This window comes from Anser anser (assembly GCF_964211835.1).
Source record: "Anser anser genome assembly, chromosome: 13".
NCBI classification, from domain to species: domain Eukaryota; kingdom Metazoa; phylum Chordata; class Aves; order Anseriformes; family Anatidae; genus Anser; species Anser anser.
The window spans coordinates 5750680-5769928 of NC_139734.1; the positions used below are offsets into that span (position 1 = coordinate 5750680).

The window sequence follows — 19249 nt, forward strand, 5'->3', positions numbered from 1 at the left end:
GTAACTTCTGCATGGATTTTTCTGGGTCTGTAGATGTGACATCTATACCATTTCCCTCCACCGATTTGTTTCCTTCCCACTTACCCATCTGCTAGAGACAGTAATTTTTTTTTTTTTTTACAAAAATAAGGAGTTGTACTACAATCAATGGTGAGTCATTGACCGCTCCGTACTACTTCCAGAATGCACTCAATGTGTGGATCTGAGTGACAAGCTTATGTGCAGAAATTGGCTCAGGTGGTGCCATGGATTTCAAATTAATTGTTGGCCTCAGGGGGCATCTCTGTAAGAAGACCCCCATCAGTGTTTGTACGTATTACTTGAACAAAGACAGTTTGCTCCCATCTTTGCTACAATTTAGACATAGGAAACAAATATGACTATTTAGTAAATTCATCACCTCCTCCATCCTGCACCTGTGGGGGAAGACAGCCACTTGTTGTTCTGAAGGAGCAGCAAATATGCATTCCTGTTCCTTGGGGGTGGGACTGTGAGGTCAGAGTAAACCTACAAGCACCAGAAAACCACCACCGCTCCCAAATCTCCCAGGGCATTTCGTCCAGGAGGTATCAAGACTCCTCCCACACTTTTTGACTACGGTGTAACTCCCCAGACCATATATATTCTGCAGGATTTATGCTCAGGTAATCCCATCCACATGACTTCTATCCATGTTCATGACTATCCTGCATTAACAAATCCTTGAATATTGAGCAGACAGGGATGGTATTTAGAATATATTCATTTTCTGTCAGAATATATAAACATAAACATATATTATCATATCCTCACAGGGCTGCAGAGAAGGATATAATTTTACTAACAGCATAATTCAGCAGAGTTATGACCTTTGGGCCCCCCCAAAGGACATTTTTTTGCTTTTACTTGAAATAAGATAAAAAAGTATTGAAACCCAAAATTGATGTGAAGTTACACATCCATTTAACTGTCAGCCATGTTGAAAACTTACTTGTATGTCTTGCCTACACCAGAAAAATTACTGAAGTTCATTCTGTGAGCATAGATATAAGAACAAAGCCTGGAAAAAAAAAAAAAAAAAAAACCTACTGATAAATTGGTTCCTTGCATGCTTGATCTCTAAAATTCTCTATATGCAAATTTCCCCTCAGTCCCTTGATAACAGAGAATGGGGGACAGTTGATGTTATGTGTGAAAAACAATGCTATACTGATTTTGAATTTTGATAGCTTGGATTTATCAGATAGCAGAAGTAAGTTGTCCAGACATATGCAATGCTAAGTTGTGAAAGCAGATCTTGATGTAACAGGGAGAGGTCTGTCCAATTCATATGTAATTAATAAATTACACTCTCTATTCTCCCACCTGAATTTCATTTCTATGTAAACTTGTCAACAGAGAAACAAATTATGAATAATTCAGAAGACCTTTCCCTCCCTTCCTTCTCCTCTAGATTTATTAACCCATTTTCAAAGTATAATTTGATCAAGCTAATAGCCACAGACTTCCAAAACTGACTCTCTCTACATTAATCCTGTCTTCAAGATCAAAGTCCTACTCACAGAGTCCCATTTAACAGCAATCGATTAAGATACAACATAGAGGCACCTGCAAGTCAAATGAGACCTCAGCAACATTCTTTGTTACTTAAAATCTGTTCTCTGCTAGCAAGAAATTTCTCTTATTTAATCTTGGCTGTTGTCCTGAAGCTCTTTCCTCTTCTAGTCCTGAAACACTTGCACCTCAATAGCTACTGGATAATGTTTACTCACGGTTTTATGAAGAACACACGTACCTACCAGCATTACAGAAGGATCACATAGCTAGCACCTATCTGGGATATTCCTATGTACCCTAGGCACCTCTATGAGCTGACTTTAGATGGACAAGTTCTTCTTTAAAAGGCAGGGAACATTCAGAAGCAAATGGGACTTTGAACTGTGTAGACAAGTGAGTGTGGAGGTGGGGCTCTACTTACAGGAAAATGTAAAGCCACGAGCTGGATTTGAATGTATCACAGGCTTTTTGACATTTTGCACCACCTTCCCACTATTTGTCCCGTGTCCCTTACACATCATACACATATCAGAATCCTGTCTTTGTCTCAGAACTCATGGGTAGGTGTTTCCAGTACTATGGTAGCAGTGGAATGACTTTTCTAGACTATGTGAACCTGTAATACTAGTTTGAAAAACACAGACCTCGGTGCCAAATGCTGAAGCAAAATTTACAAGAAAGATCTCCACTTTACTCCTTTTGCCTTAATTCAAACTAATTCAACTAATTCAACCCTAATTCAACCTAATTCATGCTCACTGCAGTTAATGTGCAGCACTTTTTATAATGTTACTCCGTAATCTTTAGGTTACCAGGAACCTGTCCAAATAGCCGTGCCATGACTAGCAGGTAATGGCCCAGGAAGCTCGCATCTGAGCCAGTCTGCTCACTGACAAATCTTACAGCTTGTCACAACAGAATCAAACTGATGTGGGTTTGCTGTTGTTCACAATTTTTTTTCATGCTTCCACAGCTTGGAAAATCTCAGAACAACCATTTTGGTGCTGACTTTGTCAGCATATGGAGTCCAGGTGATAACAGTGTATCAGTTTGCACTTACTTCATGTTGGCACCTAGTGGGAAAGAAATGTGACTTGCTGTTGCTGAAAGCATCCAGCAAAACAGAGAAAGGAAAGAGAAGCATTCCGAATGCCCTTCATTTTGCCTAAGGTTGTGCCATGTTACACCCCGAATTTCAAAGCTGTTTATTGTACAACATAACCAACACTGAAGGGACAGCTGACAAATAAATACAGCACAGCAATATTTGCCATATGCGCAACTGCAAGCTACTCTGGAAGGAGCCACTGTGATCAGAATACTGAGGCTTCTTTTCCTTTGTTTGACTTTTGTTTGTAACTATGCATCAATTCACTACCAGATACACCATTGCCCCACTGCTCTACTAACCTCCACACTCAAACTGCTCAGTAAGGATTAGCATCTCCATTAGCAGGAGGTACCACACAGCACTCATGACAAGCTCAGCTGGCATCAGGCTGAATAATAACTCGCAGCAAAGCAATTTGGGAAAGATATCCTGACAGAGTGTATACTTTGCCTGGTTTAGAATTGTTAAAATACCTCCAAATGAATACCACTTTAGTGGAAATTCAGTGTTTTCAGTGCCCATGCTGGACAATAGAAATAACAAAGAGATTAGGAAGAGCTGATTTGGCTTTGAGGTAGTGGGTTGGACCAGATGTCCTCTTGAAGGCCCTTCTCTAAAAAGCTGCCTTCCTTATCCATGAGCAAGTCACAGTTCAGGCATAATGCTTGTAGACAACACCGTTACAGTTGGTGTCACTCCTGTCAATTAAAGGCTTGAATAAGCCTCTCCATTTTATGAATACTGATTAGTTCAGCATCATTGCCTCTTTTTTTCTTCTGCTGAGGAAACTCAAGATCACGGAAATGGCTCACACCTCACGAGCAGCCAACAGAGTAAGATACACACTAAATACTTACAATTAAAACTTTAGCTCAGAGTGTCCATTTTATGCAGACACACAAGTATCCGTAACACAAACAGCAATCCTTGAAATAGACATGCAAAGCAAAGGAAGGTCTGTTATGGGTAGATGTGTTCACAGATGTGTGGCTTTAGCTTTCTCCCACTGTATGTTTTACTCATGATTCAGCTCTGAATTCAAGAACAGGCAGAAGAGCCACACAGTGGCACTCTCAGAAACAAAGACAACTGCGGAATCAATTACTCTCTTACTGGCACAGATGATCTTTCTGGTACACTGCCTGTGGTAGCTTAGATTTTAGCTAATCTTGACATATCAGTCACCACAAGTAACTGCACAAACCTTCATACGTCTCCTCTATGGGGATAAAACAGAATCATACCAGCTGGGAATGGATGGTGTGATTGCAGAGGGTAGTAATTTCTTATTTGTTAGAGCAATGTGACCTCTCTCACAGTAGGCAATAGACTCTGAGAAACCAGCAATAGCCAAACCAAACAAGAGTCTATGTTACACTGCCAGCCAAAGACTTTGGAATGCAGACTGACTATGAGATTATTTTTATAAGTACAACCTGCTTTGAAAAATTCTCTTTCAACAAGCAGTTCCTTGCATTTAGGCCAGGTACAGCAAATGCAACTCAGCTGTCCATGGTTTGTCTGTGATTGCTCCATGTGCTTTTCCTTCCATTTATCTTTGGATATCACTGTGTCAACCACTTAAGAAAGAACACAGGAAATTGTCAGCGAAAAGTTATCTAAATAAAGTTTTGTGCTCTTTGAATGTAATTTAAAGGTAAAATGAGAAGCCAACCAGCTTTCCCTGGACTGTTATTGCATGCTCTGACTTTGGGGTTATTGAGACGGGAAGACCTCTGAGTTGCTAAACTTTGCTTTCTGGAGATTTTGCCTTTGTGCATGTATAAATCATCTCAATTGTTTCCCTCAAGGAAAGACAAACATGGCAAACAAATGTCTCCAAGGCCAGGAAGCAGTGAGAGCTGCTGTCTGTCTCTCAGGTGATTAGTTCCAGCTATACAGGGTTTTCACTTCCCCAGGTATCATCTTTCAACAGTAATCATCTTTCTCTTTTTTTTTAGTAGACCAACCTGTAAATAAACACAACATGCAGTCCTCCTCCTCCTGGGAAGTCTGTTTGTTCTTTCTCATAAGTGAGTCTGGAAGATCTTTCATTCAGTGTTAGTAAGGACGTGAGACCCTTCTGTTGAACGAAAATAAGAGTTTGGACTCAATTTCACCAGACAGCTGGGGAAGGCATATTTTAGGCATTTTCAATGTTGAACACTGCGTCTTTATTAAATGTTGCAGATTTAAAAACTCAGAACAGAACATCAGGAAAATAAACTGATGCCTTGTGACATGCATACGTGTGGTTATCTCATCCCTGAGTGACTATAGCCTATTCTTTGTCATTCTCATCTCTAACCATCTTCTGTTGTGCTGAAGAAGCTTTGCAGCTCTTCTCTATGATGACTTTCTGCTGTTCAGCAGTCTTTAGAGTAACCTTCCTTTGAGCTTAATGCAGTTTAATGAACTATCTCAGGTTTAGAGAAACCCATCCAAATCTGTACTGAAACTTGGTCTGAAAAATAGGAGTGGGAGTGAGGAAATCAGAGGTTTTTCCCTTTTCTATCTCAGGCAACCCATTGCGTGATATAACATGTCTGGTGACAGAAGTTATAACACAAAGCTGATTGGGCAGTCTCTGTACCCAAGCTAGTTTGGAGTGTCCCAACATTTCTTAGGATTACAGTAAAACTTGGTTTTGGCCATTTGCTTCCCAAGTCTCTAGTTCAACATTATTGCTTGAGTATATGTCACTAAATCTATCAACTTTCAGTTGACAGTAATTCTTTTAGGTATAGAGAAGTCATTATATTTCTTAAGAGCATAGATAAAGGAGGAGAGGAGTATATACAAACTACTTCATATTCCCACCTTGTTTCCCGGGGTAGTCCTTTATCTTTTTTCTGTTTTGTTTTGTTTTTTTCTTTTTTCCCTGTGGTAAGTGGCTGGCACAGACTCTCTCTGGCTCTCTCTATCTATTGAGAAATGTATTATAATTAGAGTTCCTTAAGATTTTTAGCATATCTAAAGGGAATTAGTTCTTTACAGAAGAAGGGCTTTCTCCATTGTGGGATTCATGCTATAATTAGACAAAATGATGGGCTAAGTCCCAGTGGAAAAACTACACTGTAATTGGTGTTCATTTTTGTTATATAAACCCAGGGAGATCGTGCTGGTTCCTCCTATTGCAGCCACTTCTGAAGCACGGTGTTTAATTTAAAACTGATATGTCATTATTACTTAGTACCCACAAGTATCCTCAAGACTTGATCTGTCCGAGAAGTCTGATGTTCTCATCATCTGAAGAAAAAATAGAATGCCCCAAAGAAAATTTAAAACAAGTTGCATTTGTATTGCTTAAGTTCAGAAGCAACAGATTTCAGCCAGACATGCTTTGCCCCCTGTTCCTTGTTCAGGCATCCTTGAGCTCAAGTAAGAAAAGAAACACTTCACCTGGCACAAATCATATCTGTATGTCAAAGTAAGATGCACAAAATAAGGTGTTCCAGCCTACACAGTACATAGGCAAAGAAAATAGTTGATTACAACTATAGAACAAAGGTACTAACCACCAAAGTCAGATGTTGCTGAGGCCAGACTTTGTAGAAAACAAATAACAATATTCAGATTGTTTTATTCCATCTAACAAATCATTAATGGGGACTAGTGTTATTAAAAATAACCAAATATGTATAACTAGATTTTTAGATGAAAAATACTAATCTCAGAAATATTTGTCATTACTTTGCTGTTTTCAGAAATTCAGGATGCTCACAATTTAGCCAAGCAGTTAAATTTGCCTCAATCATGAATTTATTTTTATGGAAGAACAAAATAGTATTCTGTGTATATGCAATTCCACTAGCTAATTAGTACCTTGGGGTAGGCTGTTCATAAACAGAAAACATTAAGGGACTTGCAATATATCCCAGAAGTACCTTGTGTAATACTAGTCTCAGACTCAACGAAGATTTCACTTGAATCCTCACCAAGTCACTGCCTCAAAAGTAAAAAATAAAATTCCAGGTTCTGAGAACCCAAACAGAGCAATTTTGCCCATCATGACAGAAATCTAAGGCCGTGGAGGCAAATGGGACACTGCTTCAGAAAATGTTTCCTTTTGATCATAGATATGAATCATTTCTTCAACATCAAAGCTCCTTACATTCAGAAAAATTAACTTATTTTACTAGTTATGCCAGAAGTGTAATTCTATCAACTGTGGGTGCTGTCAGGCAATTATATCCATTTGATAAGGGACAGAAAAGGAACTTTATTTGCTTCATGGCAAAGGCATTGGCTCAAGTTCAACACAGTCACACAGCAACCTGATGCAGTTCTATATAATGGTTGCCCAGCTGCCTGCAAGCACCCTCAGTCCAATTTCTGATGGCCAATTGCCTATATCTCCAAAGCTCAGAGCCATTACCAAAAGGATTAGAAATGGGCCGTGATGTGAAGCATGAAGAATTTTCTTAACCTCATAGTTATATCTTCCAAGCAAGGCAGAGAAAAGTTGACCGATATGTACTTCTGCCAAGCGTGTTGTACCTCACTTTTGGATTGATTAAAGACCTTAGCCTACTCTCAGCTGTCAACCCAATCTGTGATATACTTAAATATCAGACAAACCAAAACCAAGGCCTTTCATTTGGAGCGATTTTTTTAACGATGAATCACTGTTTTAATATGGCACAGTGACAAGAACAGTGCTTTGTAGTGTGCCACTAACAGGAAACATTGGTACACAAAGCCTTATGTAAATGAACAGTCACATTTTGTATTTGAACATCTCTTAGTTTTATCAGGAAAAGGGAAAAGGCAATTTTACATGTAAATGGAAGTACAGGTGGCCATGCGTAAGTATGCTAACGGGTGAAGCAAACAGGACTATCCTGAGTCCAGTAATGTTTTCTCCAGGGACAAGATAATGCAAAACAGCCTTGTTTTGACATTAGTGCATGCAGCAATAATGACTCTCCCAAATGTAACACTGAGCTCTGTTTTAGATCTAAGTCTGTTAAATTACACCTGGGATGAATCTGGTCCAGTATTTCTGAGTGAGTTCTAGCAAGATTATTTATTCTTAACAGATGAATGTTATCCTGGAATTATGATGCAAGAAATCCTGAAGGAAGCTTTCACCATATGTTGGTATCTAAGGAAGAATATATATTTGTAAATCACATAGGCACACAAACTCAAAGCAGTTTGCCAGTTGAAAACATTAATAGACATCCCTGTTATGCCTCTCTCTGCATACATGATGTCCTTAGGACATTAAAAAATAAAAACCAAAATTTTTTATCTTCATATCTTTGTGAAATTTACTGTAAAATATTAACCTTCTGATTTGCCTCTGCATAAAATATTTGTAGCATTTCTGGTGGTAAAAAGAAGGCCATAAACAGGAAATGCGTGCAAAGAAAGATGTTTCTGGTATTGATTCTTCTCAGTATGATTCACTGCTATATAAACATGCAAACAAAAAAATGGTGGCCCAGACTGAGCTTTTTAAGAATCTCCAAGTTGAACCCAATGGTTTTGGCAAATATCTAGTGGCCACTTTGATCCCAAATGTCTCATGGCAACTAGACAGCCTGTAAATAATAAGCTATTATCTTATTAGTACAAAAATGACAGGTTAATGAATCATGACTGTTGCTGCTGCTAGCACCCCTGCGTCTGTTGCAAAGGCTTGGGAATGATGCAGAGGGTACAGTTCCTTTGAAAAATATTTGCTGAAAATAGGCAGACTCGGTGCACAAGGCATAATCTGATCCTTGAGGCCTTATGCAGAGCTGTGTTGGCTACCTCTGTGGCTGGGCTGGGAAGCGCATGTCATATGCTTTCAGTATTTCACTTTGTTTTTTATAGCCAGTTTGAGGAGATAAAAACAGTCATTGCAATGCAAAGGTGCTCATACAATGCGCTGGAAAGACTAAGCGAAAATGAGCCTGCGTGCTTGATGCCTTTTTATTTCCTTGATGCAGCGTATGCAGGCAGCCCTCTAGTGGCATGAACGCTGCTGGTCATGTTTGCCCTACAACCGTGCTTTTCTATTTTCATTTTAGGCAGAATTCAAATAGCTTTTTAGTCGTTGTACGGTATATTCAGCTAGTCTCCATCCTTCCTTTTACTTATTCAGTAGAGTGACTCAGGCATCCCTGAAGAATTCTGAAGCGCAATTCAAAATGCCTGCAGAAAGTACTGCTGCTGAGAGCCAGCTATTTGAAAACAATAAGCACAAGGGAGGTGAAATTTAAACTGGGTTCACAGGCCACCTCCTTTCCTATTTTTATGCTGCATGGTGAGGACAGACATTTTTATGTACCTATACAGTTGGGACTGGCTGGGAAAAGGGAGGAACTCCATTCACTTGGAGATCCTTCCCAAAGATCTGAAACTGTTTACTTGAGCATAACATTTAAATTCCCTTCAAAACTGTGCATCAAAAAGAATAATTGAAACACAAAGTATATCTCGGTACTTGTAAAAATACATGCAAGGCCACCTCAGGATTTGATTGCATGTGCACCAGAGCAATCTGCCTTCAGAGAACAAAGCTCAATTGATTTGAGTCTGATTTGCCTGGATGAAAATTAATTTTAATAGATTTGGTTGTCAGAGGGATTATGCAGGAACATGAAATAGCAAAGCATTCACACAGTGGATTGCTGTGGAGGTGTTTGCTGGTAGCTAGGGGGCAGAAATAGCAGGGTGTGTTTTCCACAGACAGCAAGGAGTAGTGCCAGGCTGTCACTAGTGGAGGTTCCCTGCGAAGCTGAAGAGACCGGTTGCCAAGAGACATCACCATATCGAGCCTTCACAGCCAGGATAATGCTCCTTGCAACAGACCTTAGGCTCCCTCCTATGTCTGCACACCAGCCTGTGTTGGAACCATTCTTCAAATTATTTCCTTTACAAATTCCCAAATGTCCCCAGCGCTCATTGGAAATTACCAGCTTTGAGAAATTTTATTTGATATGAAGTCCACTTTCTGTTTCTATAATGCAAGTATTTTATCCTTGACAGAAACCTAGCAGAGGCATCAAGTGTCAGTAAAGATCCAGCTCCACAGCTGGTACAAATCAGCTGAGCCACACTTCATATAACAAGGATTGAAACAGAGTCTGTGCTATATCCAAGTACAAAGGTAACCTCCTGCTTCATGTGCAGGGCAGAGGCCAGCAGCACTTTACTTTCATGAATTAGTAAGCCCTGAGCTTCCAAAATTCAGGTCTCAAAGAATCATGACATTTTTAAAAACAAAGTAGAATGGGAGTAATAAGAGGATACATAGTTATAGATATATAACAAATATTATATATGTGCTAGTCTTCAGGACCTTAAGATTTAGCTGAGTCATTTTTTCAGTCTCCTCTCCAGAAGCATAAGGCCTTAAAAAACATTCAAAAATCCAGAACCTGGGCTTTTAAAGTATGCTATCAAATAGTGCAAAATTCAGAAAAAATCTGCAAGAGTAGTCAGATCATGGACTGATATAACATTCTAGCTAAGCCATAGCATCCCACCTCAAATGTGAGATATTTGGCAAGTGGACACAGCTCTTCTGTGCCACTCCAGTGCCTGCCTTCTGCTAGTCAGCCCTGAGGAAGAGGTGATCTAACATCCCCTTTACTGTTGCCAGTCAGTTTAAGCCTTTGTGTATACGTAGGCTGACAAACCCCACTGTGAAATAAGAAATCCACAAAGAGACAATTCAAATGATGTAGAAATGTTGTGATGAAATATTTCAAAGTATACCATTTAAATTTGCCTGACAAATGTTCCTCTGTCATTTTCCCAGACCAAGCATCTCTGAATCACATTAATATGAAGGAATCATTCCCTAAAATATTCTCCATCTAATTTTGACGGTTCCCTCAGTAACAGAAATACCATTCCTCACAGGGACAGCACTATATCTAAATGAGAGAGGAAAAGGAAGTGGACATTTTTTCAGTTCAAATGCATATAAAGCCAACTAGAAACAGGAGTAAAGCCATCTTTACTCATTTTGCAAATTCATAAATATGTAAAAAGGAATGAAACATAATGTACTACCAACTGAACATGTAAATTTAGTGGGGAGAAATCCAATTGCTCTCTTGTGCCTCATGTGATCCACTGCAGTGCTGCCAAAAGGAGAACCAACATGTGCACAAAATACAAAGGAAAGGAAAGGCAGGTTTGTGGTTTTAATTAGCCAATCATTGGTATTTTTTCCCCTCAAAGAAAATCAGACTTTTCAGGCTTACAGGTTTATTTACTTTTCTGTTGGTGTATTTTTTTTTTCAAATGATTTCTTCATTATTTAATACAGTGTCTTCAGCCCATGCATTTTGGGAGTTGGCAAAATTTAATTGCGGCAGTTGTGACTAGTCTTTAGCCTTCAAGAGCAAACTGAGGGCAGTATGCAGTTTCCAAAAACCAAGAAGTGAATTGACTACTTTATTTTCATGCATTTTCTTACTCCTGAATAATATAATTATGGAGCTTTCAGGGCAAACTGTGGCAAGTTGAGTTGAACACAAAGAGACAGTGCTCAAAACTGAGCCATCAAAAGAAACTGAGAAACATTTCAAAGAAAGCATACATAATTTCTCGCTTAACAAAAACCAGCTTGCACTCAGGCCATCTTCATTTTTTTGCCCAGATGTTGTCATGGGAAGACAATACCAGAACATAAATTATGCCATATAAAGCACAGATGGGTGCAAGCTCTCAGAGGAACTTATTTTCCATTTTAGCCTTCTCATAACTTCTCTCGTGGGTCTTTGACTACATTATGTCAGTTTGAGCCCATATTTCTTGAATAAAGACCCTGCACCCCCTCAGTACACACACATATCCTGGAGAGAAACAACTAGCTCCACAGAGACTCTCCAGCCCAACCTGGGGACTGGTTCACACAAGCTCTGTCCCAAAGGCAATGGTCACTCACTGCCTGAACCATGTGGCTTGCAGAATGCAATCCCAGCTACTACTAATGGCAAGGAAGAGGTGGACAACAGCTTAAATATTGGGGAATTGTACCTATCTAAGTCCAAGGTGACACAATCATGCCTTTTTTCTTGTGTTTGTACTGGTGTTTGTGCAACTCAGACAACTGATGTAACTGCAAACAAATGACTTTTCTGTCAGACCAACTCTCTGAGCTGGATGACTGTGTAGTTGTATGAGTACCTGTAAAAGCACGAAGGCAGGGTGGGAATGAATAGCCAGGAACAAAGCATAACACCCACTCTGGATTACATGATCTTTAACTGCCTTAGAACTGCAGGGATCATCTCCAAATATCTCATTGTGTGAATGATCTGTGGTTCTCATGGACCAGAAAATAAGCACTTCTACATATGCCCTACGCATGTTCAGCAGGTACAAATGAGGATGGGGTTGAATCCCATAATGGATATCTTTCCTTTTCCTTTTTAGTTTAAGACTACCCTAACAAGCCTAATTCAACGTGCAAGAGGAATGTGTCCTCCATCGCTCAACTGAAAGCTCCAAAGCAAAGTCACTGCAATGTTATCTGGGAATAGTATTTTTCCTTCTAGTCCCTAGACAGCATGATGCTGGGAGTACAAACTGCAGAAGACACTAACTTTTCAGGGACACATTGAAAATACCAGGCTGGAATCACACAGACGTACTCTATACCTCAGAAATCCTTTCAGCAATTTCTGAATTATCTTCATTCTAGAAAGCAAATGAGCAAAACAAAGTCCCATAAAAGTGAAATTCAGCACTTGTGCAACAAAAAGCAAAAGAAGCAAATGCAAAACCTGATGCACCATTATCCTAAACATGCTGCATTTTAAAAGTAGCGGTTTTAACCCTTATCTTGAACAAAACTGCATATAACATCTTCTACAAGGTAATTCAAAAGTGATTCAGCATAAGGACTCCCTGTCCTTACAGGCACTCACTCTTGGACATTTTTGACTGAGAAAACTGGAAGACAGATGCTATTTGACAGGCGGGTGACATTAGGCCTGTTTCTGCAAACTGCTGAGTATGGTCAGCTGTCCTTGAAGTACTGTGCTCTTATGCAATCAGGTCTTCTACATTTGGAAGGTGAAGAGCAGCGCTTTGAGGACAGAAATTATTCTGAATTTCTTAGGATTAAGAAACGATGAGTGATTTGTTTTGGTTTGGTTTTATTTTTTCAGTTTCTTGAGATGCATGGGTTTATTCTTACCTAACAGGTTATTCTCCTAAAATGTCCATAGTTTCATTTAATTTGTGAATATACCCTAAAGCACTGTCAGGAATAATTGAGCAGAATTTAGAATATACCACCATTAGCTAGAAAAGTAAGTTTTCTGTATCCAAATATTAATAAGTAGAGCAAACCTAGATATAGGAATGTAACTCACAGTACTGTGCAGTCTGCATTCCAGTTTCTCTCTCACTTGAGGATTAGAAAGACTAATACTACTCAAAATGTTTTCAATTTACTAAATATGCATTTTCTACTGTTGGAGTTTGAAGATGCAAATAGTAAAAGCATGAACAATTTGCTCCTTATAGCATACAATATTTTCTTGAAAGGGCCTTGCTTTAAAGGAACTTTAAGTTACTAGTGGATGGCTGAAAATGAGATCACAGGTGAGGAACAGTGACAATAACTCTAAACCTGTTACAACTGCAGAATGAATGCGTTGACTTACCTCACCATGATGAGGCTTATTTTTCATTTGGGCAGGGCAAGAGCATGCACCTGGTGAGCTACATAGCCTTAATTACAAACAAGAGGTAATATGCTGAACTACAGTAACCTAGCCTAATATTAAAAAAAAAAAAAAAAAGATATAGACAGGAAAACACTCCAATATATTTAAATTCTAACCTTATTAAAAATAATAACTCAAATATCCTAAACCTTTTATCAGAAAGGTTTACAGATGTGTTGACACTCATCTCTGAACCACCTGCTAGTTTACCATTCTTACTTTCACCCCAAGTCTGACTTATTCAGCAGTTGCCAGGACCCTAGTTGCACTAATTAGGTCTTACTTGCCCTGACCTGCATCACCTGGGGCTTCTATCACCTGCCCTCTGCTGGGGGGCAGTGTGTGTATGTGCGTGTGCAAGGGGCTTCCTTTAAGCTGAAGCTTTAAGTAAAAACAGGGAGGTGGAGGTAGTTTTGCTCCTGAATCACAGTTTGGGTTTCCTGGCTTGACCTTATAAGTGTCTTGTTATCTTGTTCTTGCCTGATGGTCACTAGACTGTTGATAGGACCTGTTCCCATCACTGCTCTACCTGCCTTTTTCTGGAGCTGTTGGGCTGTGTCCTGTTGGTGAGGTCATTGCCTGGCTTGAATCACACAGACCACACCTGGTGCTGGACTTTCTTTGCCTGGGGGAGAGCAGTAAGAGCAGGGTGAGGCCGATTGGTGCCACCAAGGCCCTGTGCACTCTGGGCTGATTATTGTTTTGCTTAACAACATGTTTCTCAAGATAAAGTATTCCTTCCCCGCCCCCCTCCCCCCCCCCCCCCCCCCCCCCCGCCCCGTGTCTACTGTCAGCACCATTTGCTTTAATCAAAAAATAAATAAATTTTAGTGTGGCTCATTATGCTAAATGAAAGCAACAGGGGGCTAATGAGCATTGTGAATGATCCATTAACATGGCAATCAGAAGTATCCTCAGGATAGCTAGATCTTTCTGCATCTTTCTTGGAACACTCAGCAGTGTATACAACTGTGACCTCATCTATTAAGCTTAATTCAGGGAATAAATAGATTTAGATGTTTAACTCGAGTAGCTTCTTTCTGTAGAATTACACAATGTGTTACACTTGAGAAAACTGTCAGTTCAGTTTTGTGTAACTGCTGAGGGATTATTCTAGCCTTCAGTGGAAAAGACTATTTTAACAGATTTAATGGTGGTGTTATTGAATCTAAAACACTATTTCTCCCCCTTCCTCCTCCCCAACAGGATGTTCATCACAAAGGGAAAATGTACCTGAAGTAATAAATCTACCGGTGACTTCATCTTCACAACTGACTTAATGCAGTTTAGCAATGAACAGCATTGTTTTCAGAAGAGGCTTTCATCTCAGCTCCTGCCTGATTCCCTAGCTCCTGGGATTATGTCCCATAGGGAGCTGACATGCATTTGTTCAAGGGAGTGTTTTTCATCAGTCTTCTTAAGATAGTAGTAAGACCAGCCTGAAATAGAAAGATGTGTGCTTAGAGAAAAGGCAATATGGAGTAGGGAAAACCTACCTGTATTCAATGATGACCTTTCAAAAGGTCAAGTAAAGGAGGGTAGGAGGGAAAAAAAAATTCAATGGCTTCAAATGTGAGTGAAGATTTTTAAATGACTTAATTCTCTACACATTAATATAATCACCTTCACAGGATTCTTTAGAGGAGATAAATTGCTAAACACTGCCTTGCAGGTGGATAAACAGAAAAGATCACCTCCCAAAGGTGTTACTATTGGTAAGTGGCAAAGTGAGAAAAAGAAACCAGGAGTATGCAGCTCCTAGCCCTGATTTCAATCTTGCTTCTATTTTTTTCCCTGAGTTGCAATCAGGACATAATATACATTTTCAGCTCCCCTGACAGATTTGTCTGTGATTTTTGGGGGGCAGTGCACATAGCCAAAATTATTAAAGGTCTGCTCTATTAAAGCAGAACATAAATTGCAGCATTCAAACCACATGTGCTTCTTTTTCCTTGTTTCCCATCTTGCCCAGTCACTGTGGTATCAGTGGAAGGGTCTCCACATGGCAAAAATTACCCAAGCTCACTCACTGAGATGTGTGCAATTTGCTCCTGCCTTCAGTCATTTGAAGGTAGGCTTGCATGCCATGCATTTGATCTGTGATATGACTATATGATATGACCCTGCTTAACAGGCTGAGGTGACCAGTTCAGCAAAAACCTACTGAACTGCTCACCTCAGACAGGTAAAATGTCAGTGGAAACTAGTGATAGAAACTTTGTTGTTTTTGTTTGTTTGCTTCTGAGTCTGTAGTTTCCTGTTTTCCTTGTGTCTGTTCTAGTCTGTCTGTCCTAAATACCTCATGTTTTCTTCATTAATAGCAAGCTCAGAAATGGTTCCCCTGAGAGCATTTTGTTGTGTTTTCTTTCCTGGGACTTCACGCTGTTTTTTTCACCAGTGTCTGACACCCAGGACTCCCCATGGTGCCTCAGCTCTCCAGCTGGGAAGGCAGCCTGTCACTGCAGTGTGTGCTGTCAGGTTCCAGACCTCACTTACACCAGCCACTGTGCAGCAATATTTGCGTTAGTGTGGTTGTTCTAGAAATGCTTTCTTAGCAGGCAACTTTGAGAATCAAACTATCAAACTTCTCTTCTTCCAAAGCAGTAGCAAACTTACTAAGGGAGCTAAGAAAGCACAAACCGTCAATAGCAGGTACAGTTCAAATTCCAGAAGCTGTACAGCTGCATTAACCAAGCTTCCTGGGTTAATTAGTTTTTGTGAGGAAAAGCCATTTAAGAAAAGGCCATTTTGGTATTTTCTCAAATACATATATGTATGTGTGTGTGTATAATCACACCTTTTTATGAACTAAATGGCTCTTTAAATCTAGCTCCTTCTGGTGATTTGTTTTCCATTGTAAGAGACACTTTCCTTCTTACCACAGAGGGAAATCTGGGAAGGAAACTGACTGAAACAGTAGCAAGAGAACAGGGACAGTAGCAAAGTACAAAGGCAGCTGTCCTTGAAACAAGGCAGTGTTGTGGGAAAGCTGGATAAACCTCGGTAATCCTAGTTCACATCAGTTACAGCCTTTAAAGAAAAGGTGGCTGTGGCTGTGGCACGGGAACGGCAGCTTGTGAGCACACCCAACACCAGTCAGGATGTGACAGTGAATGAACCAGTCAGTTACAGTGTCTCGGCCCCGCTATCGCTAAAACAACACATGGAGGGAAAAAAAACTTACAGAACTGAATCCTTTTTAAAAACTTAGATTTTTTTTCTCCTTTGTAAGTCGTACCTACCCGTGCCCTTCACTCCTCTGGAAGCGAATGGGGCGCGGGCGGGCCGAGCGGCGCGGAGCCGCCCCTCAGGCCGGCGGCCATTTTAGGAGAGCCGCGGCAGGCTCTGCAGCGCTCTCTGGCGGCCTCCTGCCCGCCGCTAAGGTCCCGCTGAGGTCCCCCGCGGGTGGCCATGAAGTCCGTCTTCGTCACCGTGGGCACCACCAGCTTCGACGAGCTGATCGCAGCCGTCTCCTCCCCGCCGGCCGTGCGGGTGAGGCGGGGGAAAGCCCGGGTGGGCGGCAAGGGCCTGTCCCCTCACGGCCGGCCTGCAGCGCCTCAGCGCGGCGCGCGCACTGCGGGCCCGCCCGCCAGTACTGACTGGGTGGGGAGGGGGCGGCATCCCCGTGCCCGACTGGGAGCAACTGGGAGCCACTGGGGGCCCTGGTGTGCGACCTGAGGCCTCCCGGCCGTCCCCCTGCAGGCGCTGCGGAGCCGCGGCTGCGAGCAGCTGGTGCTGCAGATCGGGCGGGGAGCGCTGGAGCCGGCCCCGCGGCGCGCCCCGGCCTTCGCGCTGGACGTGTTCCGCTTCAAGGAGTCGCTGGCCGAGGACCTGCGGAGGGCCGACCTGGTCATAAGCCACGCAGGTAGACCTGCAAGCCTTCGGTCTGCCGGGCTTGTTCTCTCGGGGGAGGAAGGCGGTGTGTGAGTGATGTGTGCCTGTCTCCCTGGGGTGCTGGTCTGAGCTGGTGTGGGATGTTAAGGTCCCCAGCTAGAGCTGTGCGGGTAAAACGTTCACGTTCAGGAGTGTCTTGTGTTTTAGGAGCGGGTAGGATAATATTTCATCGGTGAGAATGCTCGTAGTGTTTTCTGCTTCTCCTGTAGGTGCAGGTAGCTGTTTGGAGACTCTAGAAGAAGGAAAACCACTCCTGGTGGTAATAAATGAAAAGCTGATGGACAACCATCAGCTTGAGCTGGCAAAGCAGCTTCACAGAGATGGACACGTCCTCTACTGTAACTGCAGGTATGGAGCCATTGCAGCTGTCCAGACTGAACAAGCAGTGCTCAACACCATAACACTGTTATTACAGTATTGAGACTGTAACATGAAAACTTGCATCCTTTTCTGTAACAAAATCACATACACTAAGTACCACGCTAAGTTTCTTCACTGGGCAATGAGGACTGGGCAGAGATCTTGGAGAGCTGCTCTTCCATTTATCTTCAGGGTAGATTTTCCATAGTGGACAGGTTAATGTTTGGTGGCTTATCTACCAAACTTCTCAAATTTTTTGAGAATTTTGTTGAGTCCTTTTAATTTGTTTTGAGAGCACATGTTTTCAGATTGGACAAAGAGCAGTTTAAACCAAATAGAAGTGGTTGAATTTGGAAGTGTCAGGTCCACCCTAGAAGAACTTAATAACTTGTTTTCTCTGCCTTTTCTTATCTGTTGTTTAATTACTTTTAAAAGTTTAGAAATACTACAAACTAGGCCATCAGTTCAAAACCATAAGCCATATGAAGTAACTTGCTCCCTACGGACTTAGTGCTCCATTTCATTGTTCACCATGTAGACTTTCCTTGTCTGAAAGCTGACTGCATAGATGCACTGACATAAGAAAAATGTAAATATCTGGGGTCTTTAGGGGGGAAAACAAAAACATAAGTGTCATTGCTGATAAGGATGAGGAGACCATGTAGTCTTAATATCCTGTCTGCACTAATCACATGCAGGTCAAGAATGTGGTACTTCCTTATATTACATTCCCTCTAACACTGTTAAGTACTTTGATTTGGGGAGGACCTGAATCATAAAATCGTTCAGGTTGGAAAAGACCTCTAAGCTCATCAAGTCTAACATTAACATAGAACTGTAAAGTCTACCACTAAACTATATCCCTAAAATGCTGTAGATGCTAAGATGCTGTATGGTTAGTAACTCTAAATGCATCTGTATTCCAAGTACTTACTTGGGTTATCCTTTTAACCCAACTTTCTGAATCCATTACATCCTTTGACATGGAGTTTCACAGACCTACTGTCTGTCACTTCAGGAAAAAAAAATACAGCTCCTTTTGTTTTTATTTATCCTGGCTCCTATTAGTTTCATTTGCTATCCTTGTTTTGACTATATCTTGCTGTTTTCTCTTTTTTATGGTTACTTATGATTCATTGTGCTCTCTAAATAACAGATGACCTGAAGATTAACTGAAGGAAGAGGAAATGCAACTCACATTATTTAGCCTGTATGTTGTTCCTTTGCCATGCAAATAGGATTTTGCATGTTTCAGGAGAGCCTTCTGAAAAGAATAGGCCTGACATACATTTATATTGGGCAAGTTTCTTAAACTTATCTTAGTGCTTTTGACAACTTCAGCAACAGCAAGGGATTTTATTTTTTGTTGAACAGTACCTGGCATTTGAGCCTTACTTGCAGTGTGATAATAGAAAGCTAACAGATCAATTTAGCTGTTATTTCTGGCTATGTGCTGAGCGGAGAACTACGCCATGTGTTCAGATAGGGTGAATTTTCTGATATGGTTTATGGTGAAGATTCTCAGGCCTTGTTCAGCCTCCCAGCACTACAGCTACAAAAGACTAAAATGTTAGAGCTTGAGCTGGCCTGTAAAAGCTGTGATATAGGTTGAAATTCTTTCTTTTCTCAGCAGTGCTGCCTAGAAGAAAGTAAAGGTTGG

At 41.0% G+C, this 19249-nt stretch overlaps 2 protein-coding genes across 3 annotated transcripts in view; one reads left to right on the forward strand and one right to left on the reverse strand.

The window, feature by feature from the left end:
* The window catches only part of LOC310880907 (uncharacterized protein), a 32189-nt gene extending 15480 nt beyond the window's left edge, over positions 1-16709 (reverse strand). Inside the window, exons 1-7 of one of the 2 annotated variants that reach the window (XM_083797454.1) lie at positions 16578-16709; positions 14569-14774; positions 13485-13960; positions 13273-13385; positions 12260-12298; positions 4618-4730; positions 971-1039 (exon numbers count right to left, since the gene is read on the reverse strand). In XM_083797454.1, the coding sequence (XP_083653580.1) occupies positions 971-1039; positions 4618-4730; positions 12260-12298; positions 13273-13299 (248 nt within the window). In that variant the 5' untranslated portion in view covers positions 13300-13385; positions 13485-13960; positions 14569-14774; positions 16578-16709. Of the gene's footprint in view, positions 1-970; positions 1040-4617; positions 4731-12259; positions 12299-13272; positions 13961-14568; positions 14775-16577 lie in introns of both variants that reach the window. The other variant, XM_083797455.1, reaches the window with a different exon arrangement.
* Positions 16595-19249, forward strand: part of ALG13 (ALG13 UDP-N-acetylglucosaminyltransferase subunit) — a 31527-nt gene continuing 28872 nt past the window's right edge. The window contains exons 1-3 of the mRNA XM_083796911.1: positions 16595-16827; positions 17038-17200; positions 17439-17577. Of these exons, the coding sequence (XP_083653037.1) occupies positions 16747-16827; positions 17038-17200; positions 17439-17577 (383 nt within the window). The 5' untranslated portion in view covers positions 16595-16746. The remainder of the gene's footprint in view (positions 16828-17037; positions 17201-17438; positions 17578-19249) is intronic.